Raw genomic sequence first — 13,845 nt, forward strand, 5'->3', positions numbered from 1 at the left:
TCTTCGTCATGTTTATTTGTTTAGCCTTGCATTATTTTGGCCCTAATATTATGTAGTTTCTGAATCTTTTGATTAGTGTATACTCTATAACAAATATTAATTTATATAAATAAAATCCAAATATAAAACCAATTTCAAAATATTATCTAACTAAATTTTACTGTTTAGCCATACCAACATGATTTTTACCAATAAAATGATGCGGGCATATGTGGCCAAACAATGTGATTTGATTGCTTAATGTGTATCTCCATTAAAACTCCACTTAAATTGTCTTTTTATCTACGAAAATGACATTTTTTTTTCTACTAATCAAAACATCAACGAAAATCGTATATTTTTGGAAACTTAATTAGTAGTTATAATTGTAAATAACTTGTCATAATTTATAAGCAGTACACAGTTTTGGGATGGGAAGGATTGCGATTGCATTGTGGGAAAAAATCTACTACCTTCGTCCCTAATTATAAGACCCTTTTGAGAATTTTTTTTGTCTCTTTTTATAAGACCCCTTTTCTATTTCCAACTACATTAATTATTTCTTTACATACATGCCCCTATTTATTATACATATTTTTCTTCAATCAGCAATAAATAGAATGTTGAAAACATAAGCCAACCCTCTTTCTTAAAAGATAAAATTGTAAAAACAATAGTAATTACAAACATATTTAATACAAATATTCACTATATTAATTCCCGTTATTTTTTCAAAAGGACCTTATAATTAGGGACGGATCAGTGAAAGTAACTGAATAGTTGTGTCTTTTTGTGGTAACCCTATGAAAATTAACACCGTATCAACAATGGGTTGAAACGTTTCAATAGGTCACCAAATCACATTAGGTGTCAACTACCCATTGAACAACGAGGTATCCCTCTTTAAAATTCTCCATTTCCCACTTCTATACTATAAATCTCTCTTAATCACAAACAGTTTCCCTCCACACTCTTATCTCCAACTAACCAAAAAACAGACACAGCTTATTCATTTCCTTCAACATGGTTGCCATAAAAAGAGAACCCAAACAAGAAGCACCCTTGATGGGAAATAGGTTCGGGAATGGAGGAAATAGGTTCGATGCCGAAGGAGATGGTGGAGAAGTTGAAGGGTGATTCTGAGTTTGGTTCAATTGAAGCAATTTGGGTTGGGAATTTGGTTTACTTGCGTAACACGTTGGTGTTAGATGAACTTGTTGTATGTGAGGTTGTGAATGTGAAATTGTGTGAGTGGAGGAGAGTGAAAAATGCAGCGGTGGATGGCGGAACCAGGATGGTGTTTTGCGGTGGTGATGTGAAAATGGAGGATTTGCAGAGAGCAGTGTTGCTTAAGAAATATACATTTTGCATGAAACAAATTTGAAACGTATAGCTGGTAGTTTATCCATTTTGTTTTGTTGTTCCTTTTCTTAACTGAAGCTTTTGCCGTTTTAAATTCATCTTGTTCCTACAATGTATGTTAATCGATTGAAAGGGGTTAATATAGGTTAAAAATATGGTTATGCTGATAAATGTTATGGGACACTTGTTAAGAATTAAAAATAAAATAATAAATAAATATTATATTGAAAAAAAACTATTTTTTATCTTTTTAAAAATTAATACTTCATCCGTTTCAAATATGAGTGTCGCTTTAGCCAATTGCACACATATTAAGGAATAGAATAAAGTAGTCAAATGTCATAGCAATTTTATCAAATTATCTTAATCAATTATTGGTTTGTTTTTCATCAAAGAAAAAATAATACTTTGGAAGTAGTGTAACATAATATTAATTGAAAGGTACAATTGAAAAGAAAAAGTTATTATTGCATTGGAAACTGAAAGTGACATTCATTTTGAAATAATTTTTTTTGGCTAAAACGACACTCATTTTGAAACGGATGGAGTCTAATACACAATTTTAAGGTTATATTTTCTTTTTGGTCAAATGCATTCAAATGTCCTTTAAGTTTTTCGTTTTTTTCAAGTTGGTCATTTAAGTTTCAAAAGTCTCAAATAAGTCATTTTAGTTTCTAAAACATTTCAAAGTGATATAGTGAGCGTTTGAATTGCTGATTTTTTTTAGTTGATAGAAATTTTGAACTCAATTTTGTTTTAAATTGAATAGGAACACTAATTTTTTTTTTTTTTTATGAAAATTGTCTTTTATTCATCACTATTATTTTGTTTTGCATTTGGGTTTATATGTTTTTCGAATTGTGTATTTGTGATTGCTATGAAGATGTCAAATTAAACATTAGTTGTAAAGCAAGTATAATATTAGGTACAGAGAGTAGAACACACAATAACTATAACAGTGCTTTTAAAGTTTTCCCTTATGAAATTTGTTGTGTTTCATCACATAATGAAACTTTCATCGCATAATGACTCAAACCGGTACCAGTCCCTTTTGCTGCAAATTAATATAAAGATGAGAGTAAAATTGTGCCATAAAGATGTCAAATTAACGGCCACGTTATCTTGTTTTAAATGGAGACTGACAGACAGTATGACTTTGAAACGTTTCAGAAACTAAAACGACTTAGGATTTTTGAAACTTAAAGGACCAACTTGAAAAAAACGAAAAAATTTAAAGGACCATTTTTCTTAAAAAATGATCAAATGCACGGTAATATTTGTCGCTGAATATGTACGAGTGGCTTTATAGTTGTCATTTAGCTTTTTCTCTTAACTTTGATTTGATCCAAAATGATAATTGTTGGATTTTTCTAATGAGAAATCACAACAAAACACTTTATTATGCGGTGATCTTTATCCAATTCACTTCTGCATGTGTCTTATAATTGGATGGATGGATTATATATGTATTTCTTTGGCAACGGTATTTTTTAAGAGAAATTCTAGCATGGTCTCGCCCTTAACACTTCGGCATGTTTGATAATTATAAGACGTTCAAGAGATGATGTTGTGGGTTTGAAAGCATCTTATTAGGAGAAGTTGATGAGGACTTTGTAGGAAAGTACCATTAAATTGGTGATATTGTTAAGTCATGTGGGTTTGAAGAAGGTTATTGAAAACTGCCTTCCAATTTAAATAGACCGTGTTTGTCTTTTCCCCCTTAAAACCTATTTAATTTTCCTTTTATTTCATTAACTAATTAATTGAAATTATTTGATTGGATGAGCTCAAGGATGATTTGTTAAGGGCAAGACGATGCAAGAATTTCTCTTATTTTAATATATACTACATACAAAAATACTCAAAAACATATATATGCATAAAATAAGTTATAAGAAAGTTATTAATAAAGTGAACAATGTCCTTTGATTGAACATGTCGTACAATTTCGTGCTTTGAATCTGTCGGGCTATATAGCAACACTCTTTCATTAGTCTTAAAATTAAAAAATAGTCTTTCAAAAATAAATGTGGAAGATTTTTTTAGTTTTTCCAATGTTTCTCACCTTGCAAATCCCTTACATTCCCTCCTATCTTCGCTATGAAACAAAGCCTTAGTCTCGGTTGTAACAGCCATGAAAAACACATTTACATAACTAAATAAATTGAACTTAGCACCGGTTATAATTGATGGCAACCAAATTTATTGGTGGTTGTGTTAGCAGTTGGCTGCAATTGCCACTAATGACATAATTTCGCCATTTTTCTCATCTTTTTTTCAATGGGTAGGGTTAACTTGTGTCATTATAAGGCACATGTTAAGGAACCAAAAGAAAAAATATTTTCTAAAATTTTGTTCATCCAATTTATTAGAAAGTTAAATATTGAATGAAATGCACACCTTCCAATAAATTATTTCTATATTTGAATCATTAACTTGTGTTTTAAGAGCACAAATTAGCATTTCCCTTTTTCAATTGTTGGAATTCATTTTTCGCGTAATTAACATTGACGCTAAATACTATTGCCTCAAAAAATTATTACTATTAAGTTTTCTTGAACTTCTGAACTATGTTTCTTATCTTTGCTAGTTCACATCTGATGTCAGCGATAAGTGGATGTTGTATCTTGATCAGGAATATTAACTAATTGAGACCAATTACACGGGATCATTTATTTGTGATTGTGAAATACTTTTAAGTTCAATGCCTCAACCAATTTTTTTTTTTTTTTTTTGATAAGGCAAGTGTCCAGTGACATAAAAAAGGAACAGAAAACAATCTAAAAGATGGAATGTCTTGCAGATTCCAGTCTATGTCAGGCAAATATCTATATTTCTTATACTTAATTTTATTTTATTATGAAATATACCCTATCTATTCATAAATACATGTCCTTGTTTGACTTGTGCACTATTCATATAACTTACATTGTCTATATTTTATTTACTAATATATAAAGATAAATGTTAGGATTTTTTTTATTTTTTTTTGACAAAGACAAATGTTAATATATGGATGTTGTTTGATTTGTCTCAATGAATATTCTCAAGAATGTGTAATTAATGTGTACGTTTTAGAAAAGAATATAGCTTAAGTTGGTCTGATGGTGTTGGATTGAACTAGTTTATCTTCTTAAAAAAACATATGGTTAATTTGTCATTTGTGCTTATTTAATATTGTCTTTTCATATTTTAAGATAAAAAAAAATTTGGTTATATATTTTAAGAGTATTAGTGTATGTTTATTAAAATTCAACGCCGTGCGTTTACATGCCTGAGTCAAATATTTTTCTTTTAACGAATGTTTACAGATGAGGAAGGAGCAAGTAAAATTTACATGTAATAACTGTTTGCGAAATCGTCACTCAAAAAACTATTACGTAATCATCATCAGTTATCACTTTCGTTTGAAATTAAGGATAATATACAGGATGTTGTTAACAAGCAAATGCAATAATAATGTGTCTGGAGTGAAAGATTAGTGGAATAGTCGTGTTTTAACTTTGTGCAAGGATAAAAATGGTGACCCACCATAAATTGTTAGACTGAAAAAATAATATGTTCTTCATATTCAGTTTAACTTATTTTCACAAAATCTTCTTTTGAAAAGAGGGATGTCTCATAATAAACTCTAAACATACTTTATCTATATTCGATGTGAGATTTGTGTTTCTTCCAATAATAAACATAAGTTGGTGAATTTTTTTTTGTTACATGAGAAAAAGTCAAAGCAAAAACAAAAATAAAAAAGTGACTATTGACTGCGATGATAAGCAACACCCATACTATCTGCTTCGAGCAATAAAGGAAGCCCAGCTGGAGGGTTAAGCACAATCAAAAGATTACTCGTACACCTTTTATCAAGTTTGGTTAAGAAGTCAACACACATATTACCCTCCCTGAGAATGTGACATAGTTGAAAAGTCCAATCGTTAGTCATGTACTTTCTAATAATAGCTATCTCATTTCCATAGTTGTGAGTGAAAACATCAACATACTCCACTATGTGAATAATATGCATGGAATTAGTGTAACAAATAATATCTCTCAGACCTTCGTCCCATCAAATTTGAACCCCATGCATTAATGCCAAGAGTTCGGCATGAATAATATTTGAGTATCCAATATTACCATAAAAGTCACGCATAAATTGGTAGGGATATCACATTTTATATGCAGGGGCCGGGGTTCTAACCTCGGACACTTCCCTTCTCCACAATTAAATTGTGTGAGCTCTGGCCATTAGGCTACTTGATAAAAAAAAAAAAAAAAAATTAGCCATCAAAGTCTCTAACTAAGCCACCAGATCCTGCCATCTCCAGGTTGGTTTGAGCACTACCATCCACATTAAAAATATATGAATCGGGCCTCTTTATCAAGAAATAAGTTGAGGTTGAATGCTAGTAATCTCCTTATGCACACTCCTGAGTCAAACAAATAAGTTGGTGAACATTTATCACAACATATCGAATATCTTTATAACCATGAATTGATTTGCTTGGTTAAATTCAACAAATACCCGAGTTCTATTTTTAGCGATAGATAATTTTGTGATTGTCTTTTCTTGTCTTTTCCTATTGAATTAGGCCATTTTCCCTTGTGGGTGGAACCAAAATAATTCAAATCAACACAATATTACACGCTTAGGGAAAGTGTAACATCCATTAGAAGTATTGGTGTTTAATTTCAAAATGGATAAGTCTAGATAGAATTTCAATTAAGAAAACAACGAAGTTAATTTGACTTAAGTGGTAAAGGAGTTCACTAATCATAAATCGTTTGAAAAAATTTAAATTTGATTTGTGGATGAAAAATTATCAATCTTTCAAACGAATGAATTAATAACCCTTGAAGTCTCTTTAACTCAGAAAAAACCAGAAGGTTAACGTGAAAAAAAACATCTCAATCAAACTATCAAATATCAATATTGAAAATGAGGTCCACCTGAAATGAATACATAGAAACATAAAAATAAAAGGGTTAAATATGTTTTTGGTCCCTACATTTTACGCAATTTTAAATATAGTCCATAAATTTTAATAAATGTTTTTAAAATCCCTACATTTTTCCTCCGTTATCATAAATAGTCTCCGGTGTCAATTTTCTAACAGGAGGCTGACGTGGCAGATTATGGACCCCAATTATTTTAAATGAATTTAAATTAATAAAATGATTAGTGTTAATTTGTAGTTGATTTAATTAATTAACACAAAAGACAAAATTAAAACAAAAAAAGAAGAAATTGGGAGACCCTATAACACTAAAAATTTCACAAACTCCCTTCATCTTCATCGTAACATGCTAGTGGTTCATATCACCACTACCCTCACAAACACCTCCACCAACAATTCTCGGCAACCTCACCCAACAAATCCTCTTCCACAACTTAAACCCTTTTTCTCTTCACCTTTCCCTTCTAAAAACAACAAACACACACAACCTTTGTTTCTATTGTTTCACCTCTGACAATTCTAAATCCAGATTCCGACCCAACATCATTGTCATCTTCTTTCCTTCCTTCCACGGTGGCTGGTCCAACAACAACCAAAACCACTGATTGGCTTTATTTGATTTGATTTATTAATTATTAACAAAAGAATAAAGAAGCTTATGAGGGGTGTTTGGTGGTGTCGGAGGAACGTGGAAGAAAGTGAAGGAGGATGAATTTTCCGACTGAAGAATGGTCTTACAGAGAAGCAGGATCTTTGTGTTGTGTTGTGAGAAGAAGAAGAAAGTTGGGAAATGAAAGATCGTAAAAGAGGAGGAAGAAGTGGGAATTAGGGATTGGAATCACTATGAAATGGGTTGAATCTATGGATCGGGTCTTATTTTACCCATTTTGTTTGACCCAATCCATTTAAAAAGTAGAAAAAAATTGCCACATCACCATTCTGTTTGGTGACTGGACAGAAACAGACGGCAGGGACCATTTATGATAACAGATAAAAAATGTAGGGATTTTAAAAACATTTATTGAAATGTAGGGACTATTTTTTAAAGTCGCGCAAAGTATAGGGACCAAAAACATATTTAACCAAAAATAAAAATAAAAAAGGTTTAATTACAGTTTTGGTCCCTTTATTTTCACTTTTTTACAGAATTGGTCCTCCTATTTTAAAATTTGACAGTTTTGGCCCCTCCATCGTATTTTATAACTATAAATGATGTGATAAATTTTGTCTAAAATATTATGATGTGATAAATTTTAAATGTCGTGGAATATGATATGAAGATAGGAAAAGATCAACATCGATGAAATTATAACAAAATTCCTTTAAAAACTTCATTTAAAACATATCATATCACAGTATTTTAGACAAAATATGTGATAGAGGAATCAAAATTGTCGGATTTTAAAATTATGAAATAGAGGGACCAATACTGTACTTAAACAAAAAAAAATAAAAACAAAAAAAATCCGAATAATGTTTGGTGTATATCTTTTTTTTTTTTTTTTTTTTAAGAGATGTATGTCTTTTTTATAATGCTCTGAATGTGGGGACATACTTATCCTATATTGGGTGGGAGCCTTATCCTGTTATCCACTATTCTGTGTGTAAACGTAAAAAAATATTTTTAAAATTTTTGTTTAAAGTAAATCAATATTTTAGTCTTCAACATTTCTTTTAAACAAATGAAGTACAATGATTATTCAAAAAACATAAAAAATATATGATGTGATGCTACATTTTTATTTGAGAGATCCTACATTTTTTTTTTTAAGGATTGAGAGATCCTACATATTTGCAAACTTTTATAATATATGATGTGATGCTAGCTGGTGGTATTTCGTGTCAACAGTTGAATTACTAAGTTAGCCTCTTTTCATTAAAAAGAAGTTAGCCTCTTTTATTAAAAAAAAAAAAATTATAAAATGTTTCCATCGACAAAGAATAATAAAGATGTTTACAATATTTTTTTACGAACACATTTTAGGTCCGTCGTTTTTTTTTTTTATGCAACGTGATTATTTTTATTACTAACACGGTTGGAACGTTGTTTTTTTTTATTCAACATGATTATTTTTAATTTTCAAACTATCGTTGTTTTTGAAAATATTGATTTTTTTCCCTATCATTTCACATGTACTATATATAAAACACAAAGCATAAAGTCAACTAAAAAAATTTAATAGTGTCTACTTGAACTCGACCCCTCTATAATAAGTTGTATTTCATTTTTATCCTTGACCCCTTGCAAATTGTAGTAATCATTTTTTGTAAGTTGCAATCTTATTTTGAAAGTATTGTGGTTCTAAAAATATTGATTTTTTTTCCTATCCTTTAACAGGGTCCACTTGACCCCTATTTAAAAATGTTAATTAAGTAGATAGACGAAATTTACATTTTAGTAACAAAACAATTGAGTTCAAGTGATTAATGAGTTTCATCAAAGACCAATTATTTGGACGAATATGAGTTTGATTCTTAAGTGAATCAACTTTTTGCTAAACTATCTTATCTCATAGTCGAACTTCATATTACCGGGGTTTATTTTCCTTAGAAACAAAAGGTTAACGAAAAAAATTACCTTTTAGTTTTGTATATGTGTGCCATTATTAGATAGTGTTGAATTATTGATAATAACTAATTAGAAAATTGTTTTTCTTCCATCAAAAATTGGTCACTCCCAACCAAACTTTTTAAAATACTCTTCACGTAATTTAACTCAGATATATATTAAACTCAACAACTTAAGTCACGTTGAAATATAACGTACGTGACTTAAGTCACGTTCCGAACAACAGCGTGAGTGGTGTAAAAGCATTTCTTTTCAATTCCTTGTCAAAGAATTAATAATATTCTTTTACCCCCCAAAAGCATTCCTTTTAATTGTGTATTATGTGATTATATTTGTTTATTAATTATGCTATTAGTTATGTGCGTATTGAATAAATATGAAAGGAAGGTAGAGGGGTTATCAAGTGGTTAATTGGGTGGGAGAGAACCAAGCTCTCAAAGACTCGGTGGATACGTGACCTGCAATTCCTAGTTCCTGCACTATATTCCTTTCTGAAATTTTTTGTAAATATGTGCTCTATCTCTGATCGAAAGCAATTCTCCAGAGATTACTCAATAGAAGTCGTTGTTATACAATATTTATATTAATTGGTACCAGTTTATGTAAAAGTTGATATACAGTATTGAAAAGAAATGGCGTGAGTTATATCACGCTGGTGTTCAGAACGTGACTTAAATCACGTGAGAAACAATTTTCTAACTAATGGACTTAAGATTCTTCTCGTACAGCCCATCCAAAGATATTCTTTTGTTAGAAATGTTTATTTTTGGTATAACATGGACTTAGGATTTATTTATTCATAATACAAAAACACTACATACAAATAAACTAAATATAAAACAAAAACATACATAATTTTATGACCGTCCACTACCATAATTGAATAATGTGAAAGAAGTATTTTTCTTTTCTTATGTAGTTTCAATTATAGAGTGGAGTAAAAAAAAATCGTAGACGCAAAAAAAGCATTTACATTTTGACAGATACTAATACTATATTGGACAAGTTAATTTCTGTCAAACCAGTTCTTGCTAAGTTCTCTGCTAGTTCTGAGTGTGGGGGGATTCTTCCTAGGTTCGCGGGGGGTTAGGGTGGGGTTCTCTGCCTCATCTTTTCGAACAATCAACAATTTTTGGACAACTAATATAAAAATACATCAATTATCTATAAGAGAGAAACAACTAATTAAAAAATGATATAGTATCTATACAGTATAGATGTAGGACAACCAAAAGATTGTCAATATATCATTTCTCATCTTAATATATATATATATTACCATTAAAAATAAAAAAAAATCTGTAATGACAAATATTGAAGAAGCCTATGAAATTTGACGGTATTCAACGGCAGTAGATTTTAAGAGTTGATGAAGATGATGGCATCGAATGATTCAGTTAGTAATAATATTTTCAACAGTTTGAAACTCAAATACTCATTCATTCACATTTTTATGCCTCAAAACTAGGCGACAAAAAACTTCAACCTAGAAACATGTGAATCGAAGGAAGGAGACCAAGAAAAACAGAATGGATAAACTGCCCAGGTAAGATTTTAATTATTTCAAGTTCACATTTGTTTCATACTAAATGTTTGTTTCTCCGACAACACCGCTCTCTGCAAATCCTCCATTTTCACATCACCGCCACAAAACACCATCCTCGTTCCACCGTCCACCGCCGCATTCTTCACACTTCTCCACTCACACAAGTTCCCATTTACAACCTCACATACAACAAGTTCATCCAACACCAACGTGTTACGCAAGTAAACCAAATTCCCAACCCAAATTGCTTCAACTGAACCAAACTCTGAATCACCTCTCAACTTCTCCACCATCTCCTTCGGCATCGAACCTATTTCCTCCATTCCCGAATCTATTTCCTCCTTAACAGCCCACAGCTTTACTTCTCTTACGTTCCCCGGTTCACCCACCAATCCGGCCACCGTCAATTTCTCTGACAAAGTTCCGGTGACGGTGTAGAGTACACTTTTATCATCTGGACGTAGATAATAAGGCCCTTCCCAATCCATCGTAGTTGTATTGAACGTGTACGTCACACCGGAATTCTTCTCCGTCACGAGCATGGTTTCTCCGACAACCGCAACCGATAGCCACGAGGATGCCGACGATGTCTTCAGTGTCATTGGCATCGACTGGCAATTGACCCAATCACGGCTCTCCATGTTGTACATCTCCACTGCAAGTGGATCATCTTCAAACTCACACGCGCCGCCAGCAACCACCACACAATTTCCAACGCGCGCTACTATTGGATCAGTGCGCCACACGCGCGGTGACGGTGCTTTATGCCACTCGAGTTGAAGTGCGTCGAGTGAAAACGTAAACTCCGATGGGGATAAGGTGTAAAGCAGAGTTGAATGAGATGATCTAATGGCTGGAATTTCCTGAGTTTTGTTGATCAACGGTTGGTGTTTAGTTATCTGAAGCCACGCATGAGAGCGAGGATCATAAGCATGAGCGATGGTCACGCGCGAAGCGCGTGATGTTTGGGGTAAAACAATGAGCCATGGTTTGATTTGTCTTACGTGGGTAAGTGAAGAGAAAACAGTTTTGTTCCATGATTTAGATACGTGACAAGATGGAACAAGGTCGATGAGTGGCACGAATGAAAATATTGTTTCTAAAACATCACCATGGATGGGTGCTTCTTGTTTGGGTTCTCTTTTTATGGCAGCCATGTTGAAGGAAATGAATAAGCTGCTTTTGTTTAAGTGCTTTTCTTTGTTTTGGGTGGTAGTAGAGTTTTGGAGTGGAGAGGGAAAGTGTTTCTGTGTTTTATGGTTTTGAGTGGTTTATTTATATAGAAGTGGGAAAAGGAGAATAGTATCCTCTTTGATGGGTGTGAATTGGTGACCTATCGTAACGTTTCAACCTATTATTGGTACGGTGTTAAACTTTTTCCTTATGGTCAATACAGAAAGACACAACTTTTCGAATCTTTCAATGCTAGATTAATTTCCCTCAATGCAATCGATCCCAAAACAAAGCTGTTTATGTACTTTCAAGCATTAGTAATTTACAAATTATTTTTAATAGCGATTTGTAAATAGTATACTTATGGAACTGTTTGGCCACATTATTTTACAGGTTAAGAAATCATGTTGAGATGGCTAAACAGTAAAACTTAGTTGGATGATAGTATGAAAATAGTTTTGCTTTTATTCTTTTTCATAATAAAAGATACTTTTACATTTGGAGCACACTACCATATTCCAAGTCAATATCACTATATCAATTCAAGTGGATTGTATTCTCTGATGTCTTGATTATAAAAGTCAATATCACTATATCAACTCAAGTGGGTTGTATTCCCTGATGTCTTAATTATAAACGACTTTTTTATTTTTTAGATTCATTGAATAAATAATATATGTAGTCTAGAATATATACCACATACATCACTTATTCAATAAATCTAAAAATTAAAAAGTTTATAATTGAGACTAGAGAGAGTAGTATACAACTAAACATAAGTATACCGGCATTTCATTCTCTATTTTATTCAAACGAAAAACATTAATTTTATTTGTGTTTTTTATTTAATTTTTATAAATAGAAATTTACCTTCTTAAGATGAACAAGTGGCTTGTTAAAAAAAAAAATAAACAAGTGGAGTGTCCGCGATTCGAACTTCAACTCTTACATATTCTCCCTCCAATTTTTATTATAAGAAGAAAAAGCAAAAAAAAGAAAAAACATCAAAAGCTAATCCAATCATTAATTAATATAATTTTTTAAATATTTTATAATGAAAACGCTAATTTGTGATCTTATACACAAGTTAAGAAGTCAAATATAAAAAACTTAATTTTAAAAATTGTACATTCAATGTTTTAAAAGGTTAAAAACATTTTCTTTTTAATACAAAACTTATGTTTTAATTCTTTTTAACTTGTGCTCAAGACAAGCATTTGTTGATAAATATTTTCACGAGGTATGTATATCATCGGTTTAAGTAAATTATAATCTTTCATCGTTAGGGCAATTTGACTTTAATTAAAACTACTATAAAACTCACATATATGAACAATTATAATTTTTTTTAACAAATGAACAAGTGTAATTTGTTAATGTATACCGACAATGTATCAAAATTATACGCTTAAACTAATGCGTTTTTTTTTTTTTTTGAGATGTAAACTAATGCGTTATTTTTCGAAAAAATAAATATTATGTATGTTGAATTCGATGCAACTGACGAATAATATGTTTAAAATGTGGGCTCTGCCCTCTTTTTTTTTTTTGACAAATTGTTAATGATTTTGAACAAACAAGAAATTATAAAAAAATAGTTAACCCTTAAACAAAGTTATAGAGACTTAAACTTCTCAATCTATAGAGCCTTTTATTGATTCATTTACACTCAATTATGTATTATTGAGCTTAATTTTGGTGATACTATTGGCTCCATTTGATTGTAAAAATATAAGTCACGGGCATAAAGGATATGAACTTTTTTTTTTTTTTTTAGGGATAAAGGATATGAACTATACATCTATATATCTTGAACCATATTTAACAAAAATAATCAATAGTAACAAAGTAGTATGAAATTTGTTGCATTAATATCCACTCTCTCCGATCACTATTATAAGCAAATATCAAATTGGTGGATGTGAAGAACAGTGAGAGAGAGAGAGAGAGAGGCGGTGGATCTAGGACAAACGTAGAGCAATCACGTCGGTATTCCTTATCGGCGCTGGTGAGGTTCCATGCGGAGGGAAGGGATCCACTCTATGTGAGATATGTTTGTGTGTGTGTCCTCAAGGAGAAACTAAAATTTACTCAAGGAAGTCTGGAAACTTGGCACCAGAACCATTCTCAAAATATGGAAGGTAAAATGGTTTAAATGAAAGACTGTATCTCCTCTCTTGACACTCAAGGGGAGAAAGGAGAATTAGGGGCGGTAAAAGTGGAGGAGTTACATTCTCTTTAATCTATTTTGTTTTCTTTGTCAA

General features: G+C 31.4%; 1 protein-coding gene across 1 annotated transcript; it reads right to left on the minus strand.

The window, feature by feature from the left end:
- Window positions 1-10,176: 10,176 nt before the first annotated feature.
- Window positions 10,177-11,913, minus strand: LOC11407100 (F-box/kelch-repeat protein At1g23390). Its single transcript, XM_003613149.4, has one exon. It carries the CDS (start codon window positions 11,563-11,565, stop codon window positions 10,432-10,434), a length of 1,134 nt encoding a protein of 377 aa, XP_003613197.2. The 5' UTR covers window positions 11,566-11,913; the 3' UTR covers window positions 10,177-10,431.
- Window positions 11,914-13,845: the final 1,932 nt, after the last annotated feature.

Source organism: Medicago truncatula, chromosome 5 (genome assembly GCF_003473485.1).
Source record: "Medicago truncatula cultivar Jemalong A17 chromosome 5, MtrunA17r5.0-ANR, whole genome shotgun sequence".
NCBI classification, from domain to species: domain Eukaryota; kingdom Viridiplantae; phylum Streptophyta; class Magnoliopsida; order Fabales; family Fabaceae; genus Medicago; species Medicago truncatula.

Coding starts and splice junctions, on each gene's coding strand:
- LOC11407100 (XM_003613149.4), bottom strand. CDS start 11,565: ATGGCTGCCATAAAAAGAGAACCCAAACAAGAAGCACCCATCCATGGT.